The sequence below is a fragment of the Elephas maximus genome, chromosome 12, assembly GCF_024166365.1.
Source record: "Elephas maximus indicus isolate mEleMax1 chromosome 12, mEleMax1 primary haplotype, whole genome shotgun sequence".
Lineage (NCBI taxonomy): Eukaryota > Metazoa > Chordata > Mammalia > Proboscidea > Elephantidae > Elephas > Elephas maximus.
Window position 1 is genome coordinate 53,762,810 of NC_064830.1, and position 27,367 is coordinate 53,790,176.

At 41.3% G+C, this 27,367-nt stretch overlaps 1 protein-coding gene across 1 annotated transcript in view; it reads right to left on the reverse strand.

The window, feature by feature from the left end:
* The window catches only part of MYO5C (myosin VC), a 153,921-nt gene that overhangs the window by 7,651 nt on the left and 118,903 nt on the right, over window positions 1–27,367 (reverse strand). The window contains exons 24-38 of the mRNA XM_049905158.1: window positions 24,287–24,350; window positions 21,984–22,164; window positions 19,719–19,812; window positions 19,276–19,339; window positions 19,097–19,177; window positions 17,933–18,113; window positions 16,109–16,202; window positions 15,572–15,635; window positions 14,196–14,364; window positions 12,914–13,001; window positions 8,655–8,753; window positions 7,117–7,271; window positions 4,935–5,024; window positions 1,896–2,046; window positions 946–1,228 (exon numbers count right to left, since the gene is read on the reverse strand). Coding sequence (XP_049761115.1) covers window positions 946–1,228; window positions 1,896–2,046; window positions 4,935–5,024; window positions 7,117–7,271; window positions 8,655–8,753; window positions 12,914–13,001; window positions 14,196–14,364; window positions 15,572–15,635; window positions 16,109–16,202; window positions 17,933–18,113; window positions 19,097–19,177; window positions 19,276–19,339; window positions 19,719–19,812; window positions 21,984–22,164; window positions 24,287–24,350 — 1,858 coding nt within the window. The remainder of the gene's footprint in view (window positions 1–945; window positions 1,229–1,895; window positions 2,047–4,934; window positions 5,025–7,116; window positions 7,272–8,654; window positions 8,754–12,913; window positions 13,002–14,195; window positions 14,365–15,571; window positions 15,636–16,108; window positions 16,203–17,932; window positions 18,114–19,096; window positions 19,178–19,275; window positions 19,340–19,718; window positions 19,813–21,983; window positions 22,165–24,286; window positions 24,351–27,367) is intronic.

Here is a 27,367-nt window from a genome sequence, read left to right on the forward strand (position 1 = left end):
AGGAACTAGGGAAATCTCAACTCACCTTAAACAAGACAGTCGACAGATGCCAATACCAAGATGACACAAATGTTGGAATTATCTGAGAAAGACTTTAAAGTAGCTATCATAAAACTGTTCCAGAAAGTAAGGAGAAATTCTTAAAATGAATGGAAAGATGGGAAGTCTCATAAAAGAAATAGAAGATATAAAGAGGAACCAACCAGACATTTTAGAACCTGGAAAATAAGGGAAATAAAAACTCACTTTTATCAAAGATTACTGGACAAAGAGCCCTAATGAAATTTGCTATAAAAATGCTATTGTGGAGATTGTGAGATGAAGTTCTACACAAGACATCGTTTTTATAATGATGATCCAGACACAGCTATTCACTGTTACAGAGCAGGTGTCCAAACTCAGTTCTACTACCATGCCTTTGCCAGTCTTGTTTCCCTGCCTGGAATGTTCCTCTCCCTTTTCTTTATCTCTCAGTGCACAGCTCTCTTGGTTCCCCAGCTTTCCCATCCACAATAATCTCTCTTCGCAAGTATTTCCTGCACCACTTGTTCGTGACTTAATCACAGTTGCCTTGAGTTGTTATTCACTATTTTGAGCTCCTCAAGGGCAGGAATCATATTGTCTTTTCCTTCATTTCCTGTGTCCTCCACCAGGAAGTGCTATTCACACAGAAGACAGCCCATAAATACTGCTTGATTGTATGATAACCACAGAGGGCCAGAATTTAAAAACTACAACTACCAGTTCTCAGTTACAGTCACTAGCTTCAAGTTTGGTGGTGTAGTTACGGGAGTGGGGGTCAGGCACCAGGTGGCCAACATCTCCAAGGTTCCAGGAGGCCCCTGTACGCGACTCTAGCAGCAGTGCAGCCCACTGGGAGGGTGGCACTGAAGGAGGGAAGGTTCTGGCAGCCTCTCAGGCTGAGTGGCGGTTTGTGGGTCCTACCTTATCTGCATCCCTTTTCTGCAGGAACACATGTCCTTGCGTAGGAAGAGGCTGTTCAGGGTCACTGCCCCAATCAAGAAGAAGAGCTGCTTCACAGCCTGCCTCACGAGCTCGGGGTCTAGGCCATTCTGGCACATGGTGCTGTAGAAGTAGCTTAGCTGCTGCAGGACAGAGGTCATTGTGTAGGCATCTGTGTCATCTATGCTGGATGACCGCTTCCGGAAGCCTGTGGGCTTCAGGCCAGAAATGCCCTGCAGACTCTCATATTCCAGCATGCCTGGCACTGCAGAGAAAGTGGAAGATCTTGTTCTATACCCAGAGAACACTTCCCACTGCTTTCATGGGTCTATTTCAGCAGATACGACATTTTCTGCAAGAGGTAGTGGATACAGTTGTGAAAAAGAAAGCAAAAGAATCTAAGGATTTGGGAGCATGGGGAGAGGTGTGGATGACTGCACAGAGGGAAGTGGAACTTTTCTGAGCTCAGAGAATGTCTTCTTTGCACCTGCTCAAAAAAGAGAGCAGATTAACGTGATAGCTTATGGTCTGGAACCATTTAAAACCAAAGGTATTTAAATTTCAGAAAATTGAGGAAACTGAAGAAAGTATTGTATGACCAAGTATGACCAAAATTTGAGTAGTACTTTAAGATTTCAAAAATCAAAAACAAAAACAAAAAACTGAGCCCCAAGAATAGCCATGTAAGAAGTAACACTTCTCCAAATCTTTCTGTTCAGGATGAATTACATTTACAGAAAGAAAACTATTAACCATGTGCTATTATTCATGGAGTCATTTTAAGTAATCAAAGAATTAAAAGGTAGACATTTATGTAATTAAATTTTCTTGGTCTTTAAAAACTATGTTATTTGTAATCACACATTCCACACGCGATTTATTTTTTAAAAAGTCTCAGTGTTACTGTAAATATTTTTTTTGTCAATTCTTACCTATTATTGGTTGAATGTTATTTTCCATTATGATAATGAACTGGTGATATATTCGTATAGCCACATCACTAAGAATTTGTCTGTATTCTGACAGGTCAAAATTTCTCAAGCAATTCTTATTCTGACATGGACTGTTATGCTTCATGAATTCCTAAAAGTAATTTTGAGGACATAAATGTTACAATAATACAGATAACACCCCAATAATACAGACATGTAGAAAATTAAAACTTTATCTATACAATGATATTATAACTGGCTTCTCCTATAACCCTTGTACTTCAAAACTCAGTGTTTGATTTGTTTCAAATGAGTTCTTGATGTTTGAGGTAGCATTTATTTTCTATAAGAAAAAAAATAGCAATGTTTTCTTGTATGATCTCAGTCCGTCTTACTAACTGGATGTCACTGCCTCCCCAACCCCATCCCTACAAATAGGTGTGTCAGCTCCAATTAGACCGCAGTGGAAAACAACTCCACAGAAGCTCACAGTAGAAAATTCCAAAACATCCAAGGAAACAAACTGCCGTAAGCAGTCAGGAGATATAATAAATGTGGTTCATAATCTTATACTTACAGAGTACAGACCAATCTGAAATATTTCAAAATAAGTATGTTTAACATGTTCAAAGAGATAAAAGAAAAAGAAAATATAAGGCAAGAATAGTATATTATGGTAAGAAGCAGAGGGGAAAAAGAACCATAGAAATTTTAGAACCAAAAAATATAGCAATTGAAAAAAACACTCATTCTAGACATGGCTGAAGGGGGCAAAGGACATGCCTGAAGGGGGCACCATTCAATAAATGGTGTTGAATAATATCCCTTTTCATTGATATCTCACAGATACTAGTTTGTCTTAAATTCACTGGACTGTGTTTTTAAAATTTAAAAAAAAAAAAATTTTTTTTTTCCTCCTGGCAGAAGTTGGTTTTTCTTTGTTTTTCCTTTGTTCTATAGTATTATTAGAATTATTTTTCTATTTTTTAATTTTATTTTCTCTTCAAAGGGAAAATTGACTATCCATATAGAAAAAAAAATATGAGACCATTACCTCATATATCAATTTAAGATAGATAATCACACCAATTTTGGATATATTAAAAATATAACTGTCGTTTATTAAGAAAATGTTCTGCACTCCACTTTGGTGGGTGGCATCTGGGGTCTTAAAAGCTTGGAAGCAGCCATCTAAAATGTATCAATTGGTTCCAACTCACCTGGAGCAAAGGAGAATCAAGAACACCAAAGATACAAGGAAAATGTTAGCCCAAAAGACAAACGGGGCCACATAAACCAGAGACTCCATCAGCCTGAGACCAGAAAAACTAGATGGTGCCTGACTACCACCAATGACTGCCCTAACAGGGAACAGAACAGAGAGTCCTTGACGGAACAGGAGAAAAGTGGGGTACAGTACTCGAATTCACGTAAAAAGACCAGACTTAATGGTCTGACTGAGACTAGAACCCTAGAAGACATGGCCCCTAGACTGTCAACCCAGAACTAAAACCATTCCTGAAGCCAACTCTTCAGACAAAGATTAGATTGGACTATGAAACATAAAATGATACTCCTGAAGAGTGTGCTTCTTAGTTCAAGCAGATACATGAGCCTAAATGGGCAGCTTCTGGCTGGAGGAGCGATGAGAAGGCAGAAAGGGATAGGAACTGGTTGAATGGACATGGAAAATCCCGGTTGGAAAGGAGGAATGTGCAGTCACATTATAGCATCACATAACAGTATGTGTATAAATCTTTATATGAGAGATTAACTTGAGCTGTAAACTTCCACCTAAAGCATAATTTAAAAAAAAAAAAAAACTATATGTATATAACTGGAAGCCCTGGTGGTGTAGTGGATAAGAGCTACGGCTGCTAACCAAAAGGTCAGCAGTTCGAATCCACCAGGTGCTCCTTGGAAACCCTATGGGGCAGTTTTACTCTGTCCTATAGGGTCGCCATGAGTTGGAATCGACTCAACGGCAACGGTTTTGGTTTTTTTAATATATATAACTGTCAACTCTAAATTTGAACTCTAGAAGTTTAGAAGATAATATCTTCATGGTCTCAGTGTAGGGAAGAATTTCTTCAATAAGACACAAAAACACAAATCATAAAAGAACAAGATTGATAAACCCAAGTACATCAAAATTAAAAAATTGTGTATGACAAAGGACTCCATAAGGAAAATTAGAAGACAGGCCACAATCTATCCATAATATGGAGAGCTCTCCTACAAATCAATAAGAAAAAAAATCTAACCCTACAGAAAAATAGAGAAGTTTTGACCAGATAATTTAAAAGGGAAGTCAAATGACTAAAAAGCATAGGAAATGATGCCTGATCTCACTAGTGATCAAGCAAATGTAATTCAATTTAACAAGGTATCATTTTACACATATAAGATTGGTAAATATTAAAATGTCTGTAAATACCAAATGTTGCTGAAGGTACGAGATACTGGAAAATTCATATACTGCTGGTGGGATTATAAAATGGGAAAACCATTTGGAGAACAGTGAAAACCCTAAAAAGCTATTTTCTTATTTTAGTTCAATAAAATTTTGCCCCGCGAGTACTTGAAGGTGGAGAACGTCTTTATAATGTTACCTCACTGGAAATAGAGCTGGGCTGACAAAAGAAATTAGTTTATAGACTACAGGTGACCAGTCAATCTTGTGGAGTCAGCAGTTGTGAGAAAGCAGGCATGCTGGACTAAAAGCTGTATTTTAGAGTCAGAATTTCATTAGCAGATGGACATTTAAAAATCATCAAATCTACCCCACTGATTTAAAAGTTGAGGAAACTGAGGTCTAAGCCTTTTTCCAGAAGCCTCCTGCTTGTGGTGCATGCCCAGGAGTCCAATAGGATGTCCAGTTGGCCTCCTGAGTGAGGAGAAAGCAAGAAAGCCACTTAGAGAAGATGCCATCCCTGAAGTTGGGCATTCCAATGCCTAATCCCTGAGGTGAGTGATGGCCCTTGAGGAGGTAAGAGACCAGCAGTCAGCACAAAACCCAAAGCAGATAGTAGTCCCTACCTCTTCCCCACTGTATTGCTTCAGACAATTGAGAAAATGACAAGTATTGGAGAGCCAAAAGGACAGCATCTCAAAGTCTTCTAGATGTTCCTTAAAAAAGGAAAAAAAAACAAGAGAAAGTTAGACTTGGTGAGGTCAGTTCCTCTGAGCCCTAGAACAAACATATCTTACCTGTTTGGTTAACTGGTGGCTTATGATGAAAATTAATTTTTTATTTTATTCACTAAAACTTTTATTACATTTATACTATGATGATAAGCATTTACATTTATATAGTAGGTTACAGCTTGAAAAGTATTTCTGTACAGGTTATCTTAATTGTTATGAAGCCTGAAGTAGACACTGCAGGAATACACGCAAAACCTAAGTCTCGGCCCTTCACTCCAAAGTTCACATTCTGGGTGGTAAGATAGATATACCATATCTAGGACACAGTTAAATAAGGGTGAAAATTGCCCAAATGACCGACATGGACTGTGTCACAGAAGCTTGGAGGATGGAGAGATGATGGGGAATCAAGGCAGCTGAGAAAGTCTCATGAAAGAGGGAGGATAATCTACTCCTTGACGGAGAGAGGGTTGGCAGACAAGAGTTCAGGATCAAGGACTGTGTTGGGGAGAACATTGCACCTACAGGGCAGGAAGAAGAGGAACAAGCAAAGAAGGCAGAGAAACAGAGATCAGAGAGGTAAGAGGAAAGCCAGGAGAATCCTGGGACTTGAAAGACTAAGTAGGGGAGTTGAAGTGATGATGTTAATGCTTCAGTCAATTTAAGGAGAATAAAAATGAAGGAAATACCATTAGATTTAGTAAGAGGAAATTAACGGTGACCTTTCAGTAGAGTTGTAGGGGTAGAAGCCAGATCACAAGGAGTGAAAAAGCGAATTGGTGTAGACCACTAGTGCAAGCACTCTGCCAGTCAGGGGGCAGAGAAAAATGGGGCAGTGGCTAAGAGGGTATGGGGGCCAAGTGAGGGTTGCTTTAATGTGTCTGTAGGTTGGAGGTGGGCAGGGGAGGGTCCTGGATATACACAGGCAGTGGGAGGGAGCTACTGGAGAATTAGGGCTAGAGATTTTGGTGAGAGAGGGGATTTATACTCCTCAGGTCCAGGCATCTTTTGGTTTATAAATATTTGGTTAAACATTTCCTCCAAAGTTCACAGATAAGCAGCAAGATGAGGCAAATACTTGTGTACAGATGGCCTGGAACACAATGCAAGTTTATCCTGTCTTAAGAAAACCCAATTTATGAAAATATGGACTGGGAAAACATCAATTTATGGGAGCCCCTTCCAAGAACACACCACTGGCTTCTGTGAACAGTGACTATAAAGTACCCAGCACCACAACAAATGCTAACTCTACTCCTGTCCCCTGGCAAATAATGAACTCTGGGTATAATTTTTTTTTTTTTTTTGCTGGCGGAGTGGGGTGGGGAAGAATTCCCCATACTTCGACCTCTCACACATTCACTATTTTTATTCGTCCCTCTTCTTAGTGTATTTAAAATAAGATTTAATTACTCATGACTCTTCTAGAACATTTATTAAAAGTGAGGTAGGCCCTGTCCCCCATTAAAAAGTTCAAACACATCCCATCAAACATTTCTTCTCTTTTGGAGGGGATAGAAGATATTGGATCTCTATTTTGCTGCTCCTTTCCCATGTTTTTTTTTCCCATGTGGACCAGTAAATTATGATACCAGCAACTTGGACTTTTTCGTACAGTTGTAAACTGGATGGTCATTTCCCAGAAAAAAAGTGGAATTCGGTACTAACTGCACTTACTGTGGCCGATGGAACTTCCATACCCAGAACAGCACAAAAAACTGAGCTTTGTGTTGAAAAACCACCCTACCCAACTCAGGCGGCTGGCTATCCCAAGATTCTAGGTTGAGCCAAACATTCCCAGAGAGCTCTTTATACAAAGCAACTCTTCTGCCACCAAGGGCCCAAGCGATGTTTGAAGGAAGATTTAATGCTTAATTAAGCTGTTATCTACTCATTTATCACTTAATGAGTTCCCAGGAAAAGAATCAGTAAGCTAACAATGGTTTTAGGATTCTGCCAAAGCTGGAAAGGAAATTAGCAATGAATTTTCTCTTACTTTTACACCAGCCTTTCCACCACACTGCTCTTTGTCCTAGATACAACACCAATGGCCAATGTCAAAGGCAGTTCCTACCTTAACCACTTGCTTGATGCCATTAATGGTGCTGTTCATGAGGGACTTTAGCATATCGGCGTCATTCAGGGAGTCTGCGTAGCGTACACACATGAACAGGATGTGAGCTGGCAGCCCAGGGATCATGTTCACCACCACACCGCGAGGCTTCAAGTCTGGAGCCGAGAGAGTCATTGAGGGTTACAGGTAACAGGTCAGCTCTCCTCCTAGGGAGCCTCTGAAAGGGCGGCAGGGTTTTTTGTTTGCTTTTCTGTATTTGAGGCAGCACCTGAATTCATAGGGATTTCTTTTCTTTTCTCTTTGAGGAATTTAGTCTGGCTCCTTTCTTGGCAAAAATATACAGGTGCTACCCGTTTCTCTTATCATTTGCAAAGTACTTTCTCCTTTTTAAAAGGCTTAAGAAGAGTAAGCATTTGTACTCTTCCCTGGTATGACATCCCTGGATTTCAGATTCCCAGTGTAGGAAAGGAACCTCAGTTCTACTCCCACCACCTAAGCCTCTCTCTGATGAGGATTGAATACAATCTCAGCAGTCACATGAGCTGCACTGAGGAGGGCAAACAGGTATACAATAACCCCACAGAGACAGCCTCTTTGGCCTTGGATAGAAGAGAATAGCGAGGAGATATAGTGGAGGAGAGCTTGAACAGCAGCCAGTGCCTGGGAGGGGTAGTCCCTTTTCCTCCTCTCTCTTCCTCCATTGCTCTTCCCTAACGAGTGAAAGAAGCAAACAGAGAATCTTTATAACTGCATTGAGACAGAGGGACAAAGAAGAGGCTCCCACAGCTGTGTACCAGTGAAGGTGGAAAAGAAAGTGTAGGGGTGCTTATGTGTTCTGAAAAGGTGAAGGGTGTCACTTAAAAGAAGAGGGAGTATGGCTATGCACTGGCCTCCTGCTTAGAGATCTTGGGACCAGCTGAAAGGGAGACAGCTTTTCCCCCTCCCCCTGTGGGATCATGCAGAAGATGATGGTGAAGACGGTCTAGTAAGACTGGCTCTAAGACCATCAGCCCTTGAGCATGCACATCGGGACACTGCTGTAACTGAGGCATGGCTGGGATGCCCGGTCATGTTGCCTGCAAATAAATGTCTCAACAGAAATCAAATGCAGCACAGAAGCTACAATTACTTTCATCATGGCTATTATGTTGAAACACAGATGAGGAGCTGTGCTTTTATCCCAATCTTACGATTAGACTTGGGAAAAGGCAGTGGCACTCAACTGAGGGTGATTTTGCCCTCTCCCCAAGGGGGACATTTGACAATGCCTGAGGACATTTTTTATTGTCATGACTAGAGGTTGTTACTGGTATCTGGTGGGTATAAGCCAGGGATGCTGCTCAATATCCTACAATGCCAAGGCCCCCACAGCAAAGAATTATCTGGTCAAATAGTGCTGAAGTTGAGAAAACCTGGACTAGGAGAAGAACAATGGAGGAGACAAGAGGAGGAGAAGGGACTGCCCCTCCCAGCACTGTGGTATTGATGTTCAAGTTCTCAAATATAAAGCAAAAATTGGGACTTTCAGGTTTTACTACCGAGAATGAGGTTTTGAATGAGCTTGGCCTCATCTTCCCTCTTGTATTCCAGCATTCCAAGGTACTCTTTGGGTCCAGGGGACAAGTGCACATCATTGGCTGTAGACAGAGGCAAAAAGTCAGCCAAACACACACACAAAACTTTTGCAGGTTTTATAAATAGACTATGTAGTCTCCTCCTACCCAGTTTTGGCTGAGTTGTACACGAACTCCTATGGGTTTTAGATAAATTAAAAATTTATTGTATCCTGAGAAATTTCTCCTGGTAGTGATTCCTATCTGTGAGTATATCTATGAGTGCTGCTGCTTAAAAGACTGAGTTAGCCTTGAAAGAATCCCTATGTATGCCTGCTATGTATCTAACACATTGGGGATATGAAAGAAGTTCAAGATAGTTGCCCTATCTTCAATAGGTTAATGTCACAGTTAAAGAAGCAAGACTTATGAAACATTTGGTGAACAAAATACCTAATTACATGGTCCTGACTAAGAGGACTGTATTAGTTTCCTGTTGTTGCTATGACAAATTATCACAAACATAGTGGCTTAAAACAACAAAAATTTATTATCTAACAATTCCGGAGGCTGGAAGTTCAAAATGGGTCTTATGGGCTAAAATCAAAGTATCAGCAGAGCTGCATTCTTTCTGGAGGTTTTAGGGTAAAATCTATTTCCTTGATTTTCCAGCTTCTAGAGGCCACCTGCATTCCTTGGCTCGTGCCCACATTACTCTGACTCCTGCTTTCTTTAGCACATCTCCTTCTTTCACTCTCTCACTCCTGCCTCCCTCTTTTCAGGTCTCTGTGATTACACTGGGCCTACGTAGATAACCCAGAATAACTTCCCCATCTCAAGAACCTTAACTTAATGACATCTTCAAAGTCTCTTTTGCCATATAAGGTGACATATTCACAAGTTCTAGGAATTAGGATGTGGGCATCTTTGGCCTGGGGAGGGGGCACAATCTGCTGTCTGGGCCTCAAAGTTTCACCTTGATCTCAAGAGGAGATGTGACGGTAGAAGCAGAGAGATTTTGAAGATACTGTACTGTGAATTTTGAAGATGGAAGAAGGGCCCAAGGGATATAGAAAAAGGCAAGGGAATGGGTTCTCCTGAGTTTCCAGAAGGAACATAGCCTGCAGACAGCTTGATTTTAGCCCAGTGGAAGCCATATGGGACTGCTGACATCTAAATTTGTGTTGTTTAGCCACTAAGTTCATGGCAATTTGTTATAGCAGCAACAGAAAACCAATACAGGGAGCATGGGAATTCATGCAAATGGCTGGAACTATTGAAAAAGGCTTCATGGAGGAGGTGCCACTCCAGCTGGACCAAGGAAAGTAAGTAGACTCTGGTGGCATGATGATTTTTCCTTTGGTTAACTTACTAGCTCAGTTCCTCTGGAGACTGTTAAAGGTGGAATGTCAACTGCTTTACTTAGCAACATTGCTCACAATAACAATGACTTCTGATTAGTCAACTGCACCTGGACTGAGAGGAGCAATAAATGAAGCAGAAATACCTGATGGAGACACCATATTTTGTGTATTCTTGAGTGTAGTGACTTGGATCTGGGCATGTTCCTTGCAAGGATCCTTCAAGCTAATGTCTACAGTGTGTTCAGAAGATACTGGCTTCCTGCTGGCAGTCACATGAGTGAGCTTGGAAGCAGATCCTCTAGCCCCAGTTGAGTCTTTTCATGACGGTGTCCCTGGCTGATGACTTGACTGCAGCTCTGAACCAGAACCACCCCTCTAAGCTGCTCCAGATTTCTGACCCTCAGAAACTGTGTGTTGTTAAATGTCTATTGTTTTAAGTTGCTAAGTTTTGGGGTGATTTTTTTATGTATCAATAGATAACTAATACAGAAAAGAAGCTGATGAGTTCAGATTTAGATACCTTGAGTTAGATGATAATAGAAAGGCAAAGGATATAGTCTTAGAGGCAAAAGGGGAGTGAGACTGAGGAAAAGGCGTCAGGATTGGACCGTGGATTTGGTAATCCTAATGTAGAGATAACAGTTCATTCATTTCAATAATAGGGACACGATGAAGAGTGGGAAGTACAGATGTGGTCCCTGCCCTCATAGAGCAGGACTGTATTCATTTATTATTGAAGGAGAAAGATCATTAATTTGGTTTTGGACATTTTAAATTTGAACTGACAGTTGAGTAAAAAAGAATAAAGGAGCTCGACTGGGACACTTATGCACTGCTGGGAGGAATGTAAAATGGCACAACCACTTTGGAAAACAATTTGGCGCTTCCTTAAAAAGCTAGAAATAGAAATACCATATGATCCAGCAATCCCACTCTAGGAATATATCCTAGAGAAATAAGAGCCATTACATGAATAGACATATGCATACCCACATTCATTGCAGCACTGTTCACAATAGCAAAAAGATAGAAACAATCTAGGTGCCCATCAACAGACAAATGGATAAACAAATGATGGTACACACACACAATGGAATACTATGCAATAATAAAAACAATGATGAATCTGCATAACATCCCACAACATGGATGAATCTGGAAAGCATTATGCTGAGTGAAGGAAGTCAATCGCAAAAGGACAAATATTATATGAGATCACTATTAAAAGAACTCAAGAAAAGGTTTAAACACAGAAAAAAGCATTCTTTGTGGTTATGGGGTGGGGAGGGGAATTCACTAACTAGATAGCAGACAAGGACCAACTTCAGTGAAGGGAAGGACAGCACACAATACAGGGGAAGTCAGCACAACTGGACCAAAGCGAAAACTAAGAAGTTTCCTGGACACATCCAAACACTTTGAGGCATAGAGTAGCTGGGGCTGGGGCCTGTGGATCATAGTTTTAGGGAACATCTAGTCAACCGGCATAATAATGTTTATTAAGAAAATATTCTGCATCCCACTTTGGTGAGTGGCACCTAGGGTCTTAAAAGCTTGCAAATGGCCATCTAAGATGCATCAATTGGTCCCATTCCTTGGAGCAAAGGAGAATGAAGAAAACCAAAGTCACAAGGAAAATATCAGCCCAAGGGACTAAAGGACCACATAAACCAGAGACTCCATCAGCCTGAGACCAAATGATAGTATCCAGCCACCACCAATGATTGCCCTGACAGGGGGCACAACAGAGAGTCCCAGACAGAGTGGGAGAAAAGTGTGGAGCAGGACTCAAAATCACATAAAAAGACCAGACTTAATGGTCTAACAGAGACTGGAGGAATTCCTGAAACTATGGCCTCGGGACTCTCTGTTAACACGGAACTAAAACCATTCCCAAAGTCCACACTTCAGACAAAGATTAGACAGGACTGTAAAACAAAAGTAATACTCTTGAGGAGTGTGCTTCTTAGTTCAATCATATACCCGAGACAAAATGAGTGGCTCCTGTCCTAAGGCAGGATGAGAAGGCAGAAAGGCACAGGAATTGGTTGAGTGGACAGAGGGAACCTGGGGTGGAAAGGGAGAGTGTGCTGTCACATTGTGGGGATTGCAACTAATGTCACATAACAGTATGTATATAAATTTTTGTATGAGAAATTAACTTGAGCTATAAACTTTCACCTAAAGCACAATTAAAAAAAAAAAAGAATAAAGGAGCTCTTTAAAGAAGTGAATACAAGAAAAAGGCACAGAGAATTGAAGATAAAGACTTAGTGATAAAGGCTGGGGAGAAGAGGAAGAATAGAGCAAAAGTGAAGAGTGTTAGAAGACATCAGAAGCAGGGAAAAGGTCAGTGACACAGAAGCTAACAAAGGAAAGAAAGGTTGGAGGGTCCATTCACAGAAGCTCATGCAACGAGGAAATTCTAAGTGTGAAGTTCAGTCTGCGTTTAGGACTGTCTGGCTTCTTAGTTCTCTATTCCTTCTAATAGAAATTGGGATGTTGATCCTGTGTAACTGTGACTATACTAAAAACTGCTAAATTGTAGACTTTAAATGGGTGCACTTAAAAGGTACATTTCAAAGCAGTCAATTTTTAAACTCTTTCACAGTTTCATTTTTAAAAAGAGAACTAATAGAGGAAGAGGTTAAAAGTCCCTTGCATTTACTGGTACTATCTGGGGAGTTGTGTTCCTGCCTCCAAAGATCATTCCACTGACTCATCACTGGGCCCAGACATCACCTGTGGAGATCATTTCTTTGGGTTATGGGTTTTGAATCATCCTTTCTTTCCTTTTGGACCATGTCAGAAAATAATAAATGCCTGTTGACTTTAACTGAAAACTCAAAAGAATAAGAAAGTGAATATTATTTCTCCTACTTTTTTCAGTTGTCTTGGTTAGAGTCTTGACTTGATCTTGTAGCTTTTTAATCACTCTGTCCTTCATGTCTAACTCTTCTTCAAGATTCTACAGAAACAAAAAGAAACAAGGACATTAGCTTAGAAGTATCTTAATCTATTTTTTTTTTAGCAACAGCTGTTTTCAGATATAATTTACATATCATACAATTCTTCCATTCAAAGTGTACAATTCAATGGTTTTTAGTACAGGCAGAGTTGTGCAACCATCACCATAATCAATTTTAGATTATTTCCATTGCCCAAAAAGAAACCTGTTACCCTTTAGCTGCCATCTTCTAATCCCTCTATTCCCCTAGCCCTAAATAACCACTAATCTACTTGCCCTCTCCATGGATTTTCCCATTCTGGACATTTTATATAAATAGAATTGCACAATATGTGGTCTTTTGTGTCTGGCTCTTTCACCTAGCATAATGAGTTCAAGATTCATCCATGTTGTAGCATGTATCCATACTTCATTGCTTTTTATGACTGAATAATACTCCATTGTATGGATATACCACATTTATCTTGGCCTATTTTTCCCTTGGAGTCCCTGGGTGGTAGAAACAGTTAACACACTCGGCTGCTAACTGAAAGGTTGGAAGTTCAAGTCTGCTCAGAGGTGCCTCAGAAGAAAGCCCTGGCAATCCACTTCTGAAAACCAGCCATTGAAAACCCTATGGGACACAGTTCTACTCTGACACACATGGGGTCACCATGAGTCATAATCAACTTTAGGCAACATTTTTTTTTGTCCTTACTATAAAGTAATACTTATTACGGAGAATTTGAAAAATCTGAATGTGGAAGATAAGCTCTTTGGATGCTCGGAGCTGGAGGCAGAGAAACAGTTCAGAGGCTTGGGCCCTGACTTTGTTTTTTCTTCCTGGTAAGGAGGTGACCTTGCCAGTGCTGAATATGGCTCAAGAGCTCTGAGAGTCTTAGATGCCTATGAATATTTCCTATAAAGGGCATAGGAGTCCCTGGGGGGGCACAGACTACTAGCACTTAGGTTGGTGGTTTGAACCCACCCAGAGGCACCCTGGAAAACAGGCCTGGTGATATGCTTCCAAAAGATCACAGCCTAGAAAACCTTATGAAGCACAGCTCTCCTCTGCACACATGGGTCACAATGAGTTGAAATTGACTCAATGGCAACAACGACCACATAAAGGGCAAAGAATGTTTAGGTTCTTCCTGAATTCTGAGGGGTCTGTATGCAGGCAGCTATTTATCAACAAGTTTGAAAAATTCTCACTCTGTTTTCCACGGTGAGGCGGGATACTTCCTGCAGGAAACTACTTTTGACTTCGCTCTCAGTTTCAAACTGTTTCTTTAATTGTTCGGTGACCTCCTCCATTTCTTGAATCTTACCGATGAACTTCTCTTTCTCTTTGGTGTGTATTTCACTTTGGACCTCTATGATTCTGAAAAAAGATTAAAGGCACTTTTTATATCAATTTGACCATCATGGAGAAGTCACTCATTGTCACAGCAAGCACCGATATTTCCAAAGATGGAAAAATACTTTGGTCAATTTATATGTAAAACAAATAGTACCTGAATAGGGGAGTCCTTGAAGTGGAAGGGAGAGACACCAGGATTGACTGGGATATAAAATTGTCCATGGACTCCTCCAGTCTCCCTGACCTGCGGAGAGATTCTTACCCTTACCCCACCCCACCCACTTCACTGCTCTCTCACGACATTCACGCCTTTATCACCAATAGCCAAATTATTATGCCTTTAGTGAACAGCCTGGGAACTAGACACTCATAAAGCTAGGGGCTGGAGAGGTGGGAAAAGAGGAGTCCATCAAAATAGTTACAAAATGGTATCTCACCACTCTCCTACTATTTTGGGTCCTCATTTAGTCCTAATACTACAGATGAAGTCACATGATTAAAAATGCTCTCAGAGACGTAGAGTGTCTATTTATTGTTCCATAAAATTAAGTGTCTCTACAAATTGGCAGCAAAATAAAATATTTTTTTTCACAGGGCTCTACCAGGGCACGAGGCCCTTTGCTGGTCAGGATGCAAAGTTGGGAGGGGTAGGTAGTTAGCAGTGAAGATCATCTATCAATGGGGATTTTAAATCTGACCCTAAATGATCTGCTAAGAAAAACTCTTCTCACTCATACAATTTTATTTTACCCATTTTTGGGAATAGATAATTCATGAACATTGGTACAACATTTCAAAAGTGCAAAAGTATATACAATGGAAAGTAAGTCTCCTCCCTCCCCTGTGCCTCAGCCACAGCCACCCTCCCTGGAGCGAACCAAAGTTTTGTTTCTTGTACATTCTCCACAGAACATATTTCTTTTTATCCTCCACTTAAACAAAAAAACAATCCATTGCTATCGAGTCAATTCCGACTCATAGCGACCCTGTAGGACAGAGTAGAACTGCTCCATAGAGTTTCCAAGGAACTGCTGACCTTTTAGTTAGCAGCTATAGCACTTAACCACTACACCACCAGGGTTTCCATCCTCCACTTGAATGGTAATATATCAAGCACATTAATCAGTACCTTGGTTTTTTGGCCTAATACCATGTCTTAGTATCTCCCACAATTTAAGAAAGACATTATACAAGCATGAACTTGAAGAACATACATGTTAACACTTACCTTCTCTGTGTCCCTGCCTCTTCACAACTGCGATTCAACTGATGAGACAATTCCTCCAGTTTTCCTACAGTGGGAAGGAATGTCATACTTTGGGGCCATATGAGTGCATTCTGATTTGGGTTTGGTCTTATTTTCAGTTATCAGAGGTCCTAAACTATCCAGCTAGCAATTAGATTTTGTTTGGGCTGAACAACATGTAAAAAAATTTTTAAACTGATATTCTAAAATTGTGGTATTTCACATAAAAATCTGGACTTACTGCTTTCTTTAAAAATAAGAATATCTAGCTACATTGGGGCCCACATTCCTGGTTGGCAACAGTCAAAGTTCAGAGGCACTTTTAAATGGGGCATACTCTCTCCAGTCCCATACACTTTCCTATTCCCTCCACCTACCCTACTTCTCACATTGATGACACCTGGCCCAGGGGAGAGTCAGAGAATGAGACCCCCTGGGTAAGATGACCTTCCTATGTCATTTCCTGGATACAGGAAACCATTCTCTAAAGGGAGGCTCATGAGGGAGGGCTTCAGTTACCTCTTGTTTTTTCAGTTTGTTCATTCAGGCGGATTTCAAGATCTTGCTTCTGTTTCTCCAGTTCTGCAATTTGCTGTTTAAAGCCTGGAATCATCTTTAGAGTAGAATTAGAAACATTAGAATAGAAAATACTTTCACCTCTGAACTTTAAAACTTTGGAGCTGCTCAGAAGCAAGCTAAACTGTCTAGCTGTTGAGCCCCATGGAATGTATCTGTAGCATAGTTTTATAAGAAGAAAACTTGTCAAGACATTAGACTGGACTGGCTTTATGTTTTTTACCTCAAGATTTATACGGTCACTGGAAATACCAGCCTGCTCAGAGGAAGCAGTTCCCTCTGGTGACTGTGCTGGTGACTGAGTGCATATATGTGCAGTAGAATGCCTGACATCACCAAAGTCTTCTGGGAAAGAAGGAAGTGCACTATGGGAGAAAGTGTATGGAATCCTAGGTTGAGTTGAGGGAGGGGCATGGACATCACTGTGCACTGTGAGCAAGTAGCAGCCAGCCTCTTTGGGTCCAGGCCCAAGACATCATCTTCTCATCCAGGAACAGGAAAAGCAGTCTGAAAGGGATCCCACAGTTCCCTCTGAATTGTGGGTGTAAGCTGCTCTATTAGCAGAGGTCTGGAATCATTCAGTATGTTCCACAGTCCTTCATCCTTGTCTATCTGTATATTTCTTTACATGTCCATCACCTCCTCCTCAGTCAGGCAAAAAGTTTTTTTGTTGTTCAAGTTTATAAATACACCCACACCTCTGAAGTTCAAATGAAGAATATTTGTTTGATTGGGCAATGGATCTCACAGAGAATTCCTTATTCAAAGTTTCATCCAATGAATAAACAAAGACATGATGTCTCTTCACTTGGTGACGCAGCCCTGAGATTTTCTAATGCTTCCAGGTTAGAGCAGAAGAGGAGACAGTAAAGAAGCTGAGGAGGGGCAGCCAGTGAGGCAGGAAGAAAAATCTAGGAGACCATGGTGTCCTGGAAGCCAAGAGAACAGAATGTTCAATAAGGAGGGAGAAGGAGTGATGAACTTCGCCAAGTGCTGCTGAGAGAATGAGTAAGACGAGAAGGAACCCTTGGTGATTAGCTCTGTGGAGGCAGATTCAGTTAGTGGGTGGGGCACAGGGCAGATGGGGTGGCTGCAGAGTAAATGGGTGGTAAGAAAGCAGTTAGGTGGCCTTTGGGAATTCTGGCCACCTCCCCAAAGAAACGGGGTGGTAGCTTCAGGGGATGTGGGATTAAGAAGGGGCGCTTCTTAAGAGGGGGAGATTCTGAAAGCCTTTCTCCATGCCAGTAAGAACGAGTCAGAAGATATGATGAGACAACTGCTATGGGCAAGGATGGGCATTAGAGAAGAAGGAGATGAGACCCAGAGCATGAGCAGGGGGGACTGACCTTCTCAATGCCCTCACCTTTCAAGGGTCACCCTTCTTACCTTCATTTTTTTTTGTTTGTTTGTTTTTGGGTTTTTTTTGGTCACCTTCCAAGGGGCTAGGGCTAAACATACATAATCACCCCCACACACACTCATATATACATACACTCACACATTCACACTCACATTCACACACACACTCTCTCACATATACACATCACAAAATGTGGACACAGTCTATGGTAAACAAACATACTCTCAATCAAAGTGCTCTCCAGTCTGGGGACATTTTATAATTTTACCTTCTGACCCAGTTATTTGACTTCTCGAAAAAATGATGTATACCAATCGTTTTACTTCCAAAAGACTGAATTCTTCTCTACCAACAAATAACGTTTCTAGAAATATGGCCTTAACTGGGGCCCGTGGCCGAGACCATACCATGTTTTCTGATGTTAGCCTGGTAACTTCATGACGGATACTTTCATTGATGTCATTCTCTTCTCTAAAGAATTTTTGCAGGTGGTTGATTTCTTGACTTAGATGCATCACTTTGAAATTCAAAGCTTCAATTTCCTTTTCATAGCAATCCTTCTGGGACTGGAAATGACTCTCCAAAACACTGTTAAAGCAGAGTCAGGGAATGAATCATACAGTCTTCATTCTGCCGTGCTGGTGACTGAGTGCGTATATGTGCAGCAGTTAGAAAACCCACAGATACATTAAATACATAAAATTTACTTATATACACATAGTCATAGGCTATGGGGTTGTTGTTAGGTGTCACTGAGTCAATTTTGACTCCCAGCGACCCCATGTCTTACAGAGTAGAACTGCTCCATAGAATTTTCTAGGCTATAATCTTTATGGGAATAGATCACCAGTTCTTTCTCCCCCAAAGCTGCTGGGTGGGTTCAAACTGACAACCTTTGGGTTAACAGCTGAGCGCTTAACTGTTGTGTCACCAGGGCTCCTGCCATGGAATGAGGAATATAGAATTATAAAATTCTCCTAGCCATTTAGGAAGCATTATACGAGGTTACCATCAAGTAATGATAAGAATTTTTATTTTAGGAGTTATTAAAATTACTTTCTTACTCTCTTAATAATTTAAAAATACACATCAAACTCCTTAAATTTAAATAAACATTAGAGCCCTGGTGGCACAGTGGTTAAGAGCTCAGTTGCTAATCAAAAGGTTTGCAGCTTGAATCCAACAGTTGCTCCTTGGAAACCCTATGGAGCAGTTATACTCTGTCCTATAGAGTCGCTATGAGTTGGAATTCACTTGATGGCAATGAGTTTGTTTTTTTGTTTTTATAGCAATATTGGTCAACTTATTTGATATAATCAAATTTTCACTCTACAGGTCATGGGCTTTATTATTAGGCAGGTTAGCCCATAAAAAGTTTACTCTTCATTACTAATATTACCTATTCTTGGAGAAATATGTCTAGTAGTTAAAGATCACTCTGCTGTATTGAATTTACTTTGTGTGTTAAATATATATAAGATAACCTTTTGACTTTGTAATAGTCTATCTGTGGTTTCTCAGGCCATAAAATCTCTGAAAAATGAAAAAGAGTCCTGAGGGGGATTTCTAACCGGGTTGCTTTCTTTAGGCCTTCATAAGCAAACCAAAGTTCTCCATCTTCATTTAAATGTCCCAAATCCTCCACAGAGAGCCTGGAAAACAAGGAAGGTAAGAAAATAATCTTTCTCATGTTTTACATCTTTTAAATGTGTGATAATGCACGATGGTTGTTAAAGCGAAAAATGGTTACCTGCTTCTTACGCCTTCAATATCATAGCTTTCAAGAAGTTGTTTTGTGATCTCTGACATCTTTTCTATAAGAAAAAGGCAGAGCTTGTATAAATTACATTTTTGCGTGATTTCCTTTCTCCTATTCCCTTTCCAGGGCTCAGTTCTCAGACTTTATACAGAATCTCCAGCTAACCAACACATCAGCTAACTAACCTACCCAGGTAGCCAACAAATCAGGTAACTAACTTAACAGCTATCTAACCAACCAACTAGCTAACCATCCTACCAGCTATCCAACCAACTAGCTATTCAATCTACCAACTAACCAACCTACCAGGTATCCAATCAACCAGCTAACCAACCAACTTCATGTTAATCAAAAGACACATTTCCTTACAGTGACACACCTATGACAAATTCAGTCTGTACCCCAGAGACTAAGTGACTCATGTTTTTTGTTACCTCTCATTTCCCGTTTCTGTGACTGCACATGTTTTTCCACATCTATCTTCTGTGTCTGAAGTAGCTCTATCTCCTTTTCGAGCTCAGAGACTATCTGAATTACAGCAATGTTGAATCAGATGAGGAAAAAAATAGCTGTTATTATTTATATCAGATAAAGGGAACAGTATTATAGTATTGTGTGTTGACATAAGGCATCTTCACTGTAGTTTCTTAATTAAAATAATATAAATCCATCACTGCCCATATAGCTTGGCCTCAAAGCATGATTAACTGCTTAAAATGTTGTTACTTATTCCCAGACTTACCTGGTTATATCAGTAGAATTATCTTTTCTAGTACATGAAGGACAAAAATAACTACTTCCTACAAGTTCTGGGTGGGTTGGAGGGAGGAAGAGCTGAGAAAAGTGAAATCATAGGACTAAAATTCTCTTCCACTGGATAATAAAATCTTAGATGGAAGGATGTGGGCAAAGTTGCCACTTTCATAATTATGGGTCTCAGCTTCAGCCAGGCCTAGAGTGGAACAGCGGCAGAGGCAGGGTGATCTCAGGAGGTCTGGGAGTTAGCTGTGGCCTGTGGGCTGGGGTCCACCGAGGGGTAGCTCTGGTTGTGGGAACGAGATAGTGCCTGCCTTTCATAGGCCTTATCAGCTCAGCCTGAGAGAGGATCACAGGTTTGTGCTTTTTTAGCTAAGGGAGGTAAAAGACTTTCAGAAACAGCAGGGTAATAATTGACTCCTTCTTGATAGTTTCCCAGTTACTCTGAGTGTTGATGAGCTATAGCCCATTTCTACAGAGGGTGAGGAGGGGATCTAATGGACTTACTGAGCACTTTACGTACATGACCTGGTCCTCATGACAGGCCTATATGTGAGTAAGAGCGATCTTTTATGGTAGACCAGGTTGACGGTGGACCAAGGACTATTGAGTCCTAAAGTGCTGCTTTTCTTTACAACGCTTCAGTGAATGCACCAAGTCATATCTGTATTTACTTATGCTTCATAAACTAATCACAACACATAAACTTGATGACTTGTGGGCTTATTTTCTTTGAAAATAAAACTTAAGTCTTTAATATATCACATTAGAGAGTGTGGACCTCGATTTTCACTACAAAAGAGGAAGTGAGTGATATCTACTGGTGACTCACTCCAAATGCAGGTACACAGTTTCCTGAATTTCAGATGCTGACTGTAGCCAGATGACATGACCCTACAGATTGGCATCAGTCTTACATGATTACTAAGAATGAAGTCGTCTGGTAAAAGTGACCCTTCCTGGTTATCTGGTCTAATCCCCTAATTTTAAACAATAGGAAACGAGGGCCCACAGAACATGGTCAGCTCTATTAAGAAATTCAAAGGCTACCTGACGTGATTCCAAAAGCTCTTCTAAAACATGCATGGCTATTACAGAGCATATGTGCATAACCTTAACAAATAATTCTACCATGGGTTTCACATAGTTAGTGGAAGCTTAAAAGTGTTTCACTTTAAACCGAAATGTTTTACATTTTTTCTGGATTGTATTTAAGCAGGTTTGTGCTTTTTGGCAAGGAAGGAATTCAGTTAAGCATTGATTGTCTAAGCACGGATCAATACTTTGTGGATTTTATGGTAACAGTTTAAATGGAAGATTCAGATAATAAAGTAATTTAATTTGATACAGATATTTATAGATATATCACAACATGATGAACTATATAACAAGGTTCACGTCAATTTATAATTTAATTTGGATGTACTCTGTAGGACAACATATTTCAATAATTATGTAAACATAACCTCAAAAAAAGAGTAGTGAAAATCGAGGTCCACACTCTCTAATGTGATATGTTAAAGACTTAAGTCTTATTTTCAAAGAAAATAAGCCCACAAGTTGTCAAGTTTTATCTGTTGTGATTAGTTTATGAAGCATAAGTAAATACAGATATGACTTGGAGCATTCACTGAAGCATCGTAAAGAAAAGCAGCACTTTAGGACTCAATAGTCCTTTGTCCACCGTCAACCTGGTCCACCATAAAAGATCACTCTACTCACATATAGGCCTGTCATGAGGACCAGGTCATGTATGTAAAGTGCTAAATCAAAGGCAGCTTTGGAGTTCATACTTGGAATGACTAAAGGAGACAGAGCCCTTTCTCTGTGGCCTCTACACAGGTGCTTTAGCTGCCTAATTCTGGGGGAACGTGAAATTGCTTTCGCTCAGGGAGTTAAGTTACAGGTGAGAGGGTTCGTGTAAAAGTAAGAAGGGCTTCTACCTTTGTCTGCTTGCTCAGTTGGGCCACTTCCCCCTTCAAGCCACTAGAGGTGACGCGCTCTTCCTCCAGTTGATGGTGGAGTTGCATCTTCTCGTCCTTGAGAGCTTGAATTTCTCCTTTCAAAGACCAAATCTGCTTCTCATAGTCTTGAGTTTTCAGTTCAAAACTTTTTTCAAGAAGTCTACACCTCAAAGGAAGAGAGTAATTAGTTTAAAATAGTCTTTATCTTGAATTAGAACAATATATCATTTTGAAAATAATCAGAGGAGACTAGGGAAAGGAGACAATTTAATTAGTACCTATGTGACAGTTCCAATAGACAATGACCTTATTTTTAGGAGACTCCTCCCTGTTCTTTTAGGTTAAAGACAGTCTTTTCACCCTCTGATCTGAGAAGGGTGGCTCTACAATGATTATACGCAAGAAACACATCGAGAAGGACTAAATTTAAAGACACAATGGTTGCTGAGGCATTGTATACCAAAGCCTCCCTGGTTTCCTGAAGTCCACTGGAGGGGCTACTTCCCTCAGCAAAAACCTTGGCCCGTTCTCCAAAGTGCTGGCTCCTTCCCAGTTCCAAGGATTTCGAAGGGTCTTGGTTTGATTCTAGGGAAGTTAACATATCCATGGACATGTCCACAGGTCCAGGCCTTCAAATATTCGAAAATAAACTGCAGCAAATCCAGGTGCTCAAAAGTCCATGGAAACTCAATTCATTTGTGAGAAGATGCCTCAATTAAATATGTGATAATTGACTAAGAAAATAACTGAATAGAGATACATGACCAAGACCAGCCCAATGGGGCCCAGTCAGAACTGAAGCAGTACTAGGCCTCTGTGCATGTATTAAGTCACCATTCTACTTGCTAGGCCGTAGCTTCAGTCCTCTCAGCTTTATGGCCTGCTTTTAGAAACCAAAGAGAAAAATCCCCAGAAAGAGAGCCATATTCCCAAAACATTTTTGTTTGATTCCCTTTTATAGATATTAACGATCTTTTTAAAGTTTTTCCCAGGTTTTTCAAAAGCACTTAGTGTTTCTAAGAGGTGGGTAAAATACTTTAAAGAAGCAAATAGTAGCTGGAAGTCTTACGTAAAGAATCTTAGGTTTGTACCCTAAGCTGGCTGGGGGTGCACCCACATACTGCTGCATCTTTGCGCCTCCCACAGGCTGTGGCAGGACCAAGACTTGCCATTCAGCTGGGCAGGGGACAGATGAAGCCACAGGTGAGTGCTGGTGAAGATGAAGAATGAGAGACTAGAAAAACACGGTGCTCCCTTCATCTGCCTGCCCAGTACTGGCTCCAATGGGATTCCAAATAGCACACATGACCTGGCCTCAGCCTGGCTCTCAAGCCCACAGCTTGAAATGACCACTTCTAAGTGGCCAGGGTGAGATGCCAAGAGTTGATTCCTCTTCTAGAGTTAAGAGTTCATTGAAAAATATATTTTTCAAGGCAAATGAGTTAAATATACATATTTAACAACTGATGGAGGATCATGAAACACTTCGTGTGTTTGTTAAGTTGGACATCCAATGACAACCCCTTCCCTCACCTTTCTGGGATCCTGCCCTTACCAGACCCAGGCCGTCCTGCTGACCACACAGGGAAGTTATACACGCTACCACCCCAGGCAGCCCTATGCCTTCTAGTGCACAGCAGAGACTTGCCAAGAATGTTCCTTCTCTCCCCAGAGCCCTGCCATGCACCCTTACTTTGAGATGCAAAAGCCTTTGAGTTGCTTTTCTAAGAGATAAGGGCACAGACTGGAGCCCTTGAGATTAGCAAAGGGTTTGATACTGAGCTAGGAAAGGTGGAACTGGTATATCACAAGCTCATGGAGACCTGCCTCAATTTTTCCAGGTGGGTTACATACATTATTGTCTGGGACAGGAGTCAAATTAACAGGTGCAATAGGTGGGCGAAGGGAGAGAATTTTATTTCCTACACAATAATCTTAATTCTTGGACTTGCTGGAAGCTGACTTACTCTGAACCTCTCATCATTTCAGCAGTAAAGTGAAAGCAAGAAATCCCTAGTGGTCCTGGGTACCTATCCAGCAGGTCCATGGTGCCCATCCAGCAAAAGGCATTTGGTCAACTGTGTAGTGCCCAAGAGGAGCATACCATGAAACGGAGCTTTCACAAATCTCAAAGCCTCTCATCTCCTAAAAACAGTCCACCCTGCTCTTCAGTATCTGTGCTCTGCGCAGAGCTAGCTGCTATCTGCAAGCTGAGAAGCAAAAGATAAAACAGCAGAGACAGAGAAGGTAGTGGTAGCTTTAAGGCAAACTAGATTTCATACATTCTTTGTCGTTCTTCTTTTTGCACATCATCAAAGAGCTGCTTGGTGAGGTTGTCCATTTTCTCTGTGAAAAGAGAAGGTTCTTTGAAACATATCTGCCAAACCAAGGTCTTGATTGCTTCACATCATATTTAAGAAAGTGAGAATGTAAGATCAGTCATGTGACTGAAGGTAATGGTTGTAATGGTTGTTTTTTATAAACTAGGAATATAGATAAGGGGCTTTCAAAAAAACAATTCTTACAAATGTTAGAATCTCTGAATAGTCTCATTTACAATACAGCAAAACCTGTGAAAGCCAGAACATCTATAAGGTGGAAACCTGTTAGAGAAGGAAAACAAAAACATTCTCCACTAATAGACAGCAGTAGAAAAGTGGTAAGACTGCACCTTGTCAGAGGTGGATATCTTGGAAGACCCATAAAAACAAGATAGTCCCATTGAGTTCCAGCTCTCACAGGTTTCACTGTACTTTTATTGGCCTGGACACTTTTATTAAAATATGTAGGCTTTGAGATAATAAATATGTTTATTAAAAATAAACAGGAGAAGGGGGGCCAAGATGGCTGACTAGGTAGACGCTACCTCAGATCCCTCTTGCAACAAAGACTCGGAAAAACAAGTGAATCAATCACATACACGACAATCTACGAACCCTGAACAACAAACACAGATTTAAAGAGTTCACCTGAGTGACAGAGACGGAGAACGAACAACTACGGGGAAGCAGCAACTGTTTTTGGAAACTGGAGCCAGCGTCCCAGTCAGGTAACCTTGGCGCCGGGCTTAGGACTGGGCGCAGGGGAGCTGAACACAACACCTTGTGACGGCGCAAACATGGGGCGCAGCCCTACCCCTCTGAACTGACCCCGGGAGGGGGCCCAGCCAGTCCGCGCGGGTGGAGTGGCAACTCGGCTGGTGGGAGGAGAAGTCCCCGGGAGGTTTTGGAGATAAGGTTTTGGAGCCGGGAGTGCAGCCTCCCAGCCGGGGAACCTTGGCGCTGAGCTTTGGACCGGGCACAGGGAAGCTGAACACGGCATCCAGTCCCAGCGCAAACACGGGGCGCAGCCCTACTCCCCTGAACTAACCCCGGGAGGGGGCCCAGCCGGTCCGCGGGGTGGCACAGCGAAGCGGCTGGCGGGACAAGAAGTCCCCGGGAGGCAGCGACTGATTTTGGAGCTGGGAGTGCAGCGTCCCAGCAGGGGAACCTTGACGCTAGGCTTTGGACTGGCAGTGGAGGATCTGACCATGGCTCCAGCGGGCCAGACCCTCGGGGACAATCTCCACACAGCCAGCACACATAGGCGACACGCCCCTCGGGAATCTCAGATAAAATAGTCATCCCAAGCAAGATAAACAACTTTGGCTATATTCCAGGGTGCTACTCTCTCCTGTTTTTCTGAACCCTTCCCTCCCCTTCCCAGGCGGCTTCATTAACACTGGAATTTCCTGAGCCAGAGGGAGAATGGCTCCTGCTCTGCGGCTTTTCTTTTCCTTTTTTTTTTTTGGGGGGGGGGTCTTTTCCTAACCCATTCTTCCGGCCTGAGAGAAGCAACCACAAAAAACCCAGGGACCAAAAATTCTTCCCTAATTGGACTAAAAACACAGAACCATCTACAGCCAAGCATATATGATCCAAATCTCGGGCTTTCATCCTTACAGGGAACAAGGTGGCTGTTATAATGCAAAGGCAGTTCTAATAAGGATCTGACTGCATTTTTTTTTAGCAGATTTACTGGAAAAACAAGTTTCCCAGGTCTGATATCTCTGCTTATTCAACAGAGCCCTAACTGACCCACAACAGGGAACTGAGGGCTGAAGCTACTCCCAGACCACCTAGCCTCTTGCCTTAGGGGTCTAAGGAGGGTGACACCTACCAATCAGTAGAGGTACTTGCATTGGGTGCCTAAGGTACAGCTGCAGAGCCCTCCTACCAAGGTGCTATAGGAATAGAGACACACCTACCTCACTGACATTTGGGGGAAGCCTGTCAGCATCCTGCCCACCCTGGAGTGTGAACCCCAGCTGCTAATAGAATCTGGTGCACACAACTATCACCACTACTTCTTGAGGTGGATAGGTGTTAGGGTACAGCACACACTTGATGACCCAAAATCAGATTCTACTCAAGAATAGTGAATAGACTCAGGCATATATATCTGGCAACAGCCCAAACCAGCTGGTAATAGGTCATAAGTAAGTCAAGGGCTACAACAAACAAGACAGCACAATCTAGTAGCCCATCCACGTATATTGAAAGAAAACAAAACAAGATAAGACTCAGTGAGCAAATATAGAACAAATCACTACTCTATCTTAGTGATGGCTCGGAGACAGCAGTCGATATCAAACCACATAAAGAAGCAGACCATGACAGCTTCTACAACCCCCAAAACAAAAGAATCAAAATCTTTCCCAAATGAAGATACAATCCTGGAATTATCAGATACAGAATATAAAAAACTAATTTACAGAATGCTTCAAGACATCAGGGATGACCTCAGAAATGAAATACGGCAAACTGCACAAAAAGCCAAGGAAGACACTGATAAAACAGTTGAAGAACTCAAAAAGATTATTCAAGAACATAGTGGAAAAATTAATGAGTTGCAAGAATCCATAGAGAGACAGCATGCAGAAATCCAAAAGATTAACAATAAAATTACAGAATTAGACAACACAATAGGAAGTCAGAGGAGCAGACTCGAGCAATTAGAATGCAGACTGGGAAATCTGGAGGACCAGGGAATTAACACCAACATAGCTGAAAAAAAATCAGATAAAAGAATTAAAAAAAATGAAGAAACCCTAAGAATCATGTGGGACTCTATCAAGAAGGGTAACTTGTGTGTGATTGGAGTCCCAGAACAGGGAGGGAGGACAGAAAACACAGAGAAAATAGTTGAAGATCTGCTGACAGAAAACTTCCCTGACATCATGAAAGATGAAAGGATATCTATCCAAGATGCTCATCGAACCCCATATAAGATTGATCCAAAAAGAAAATCACCAAGACATATTATTATCAAACTTGCCAAAACCAAAGATAAAGAGAAAATTTTAAAAGCAGCCAGGGAGAAAA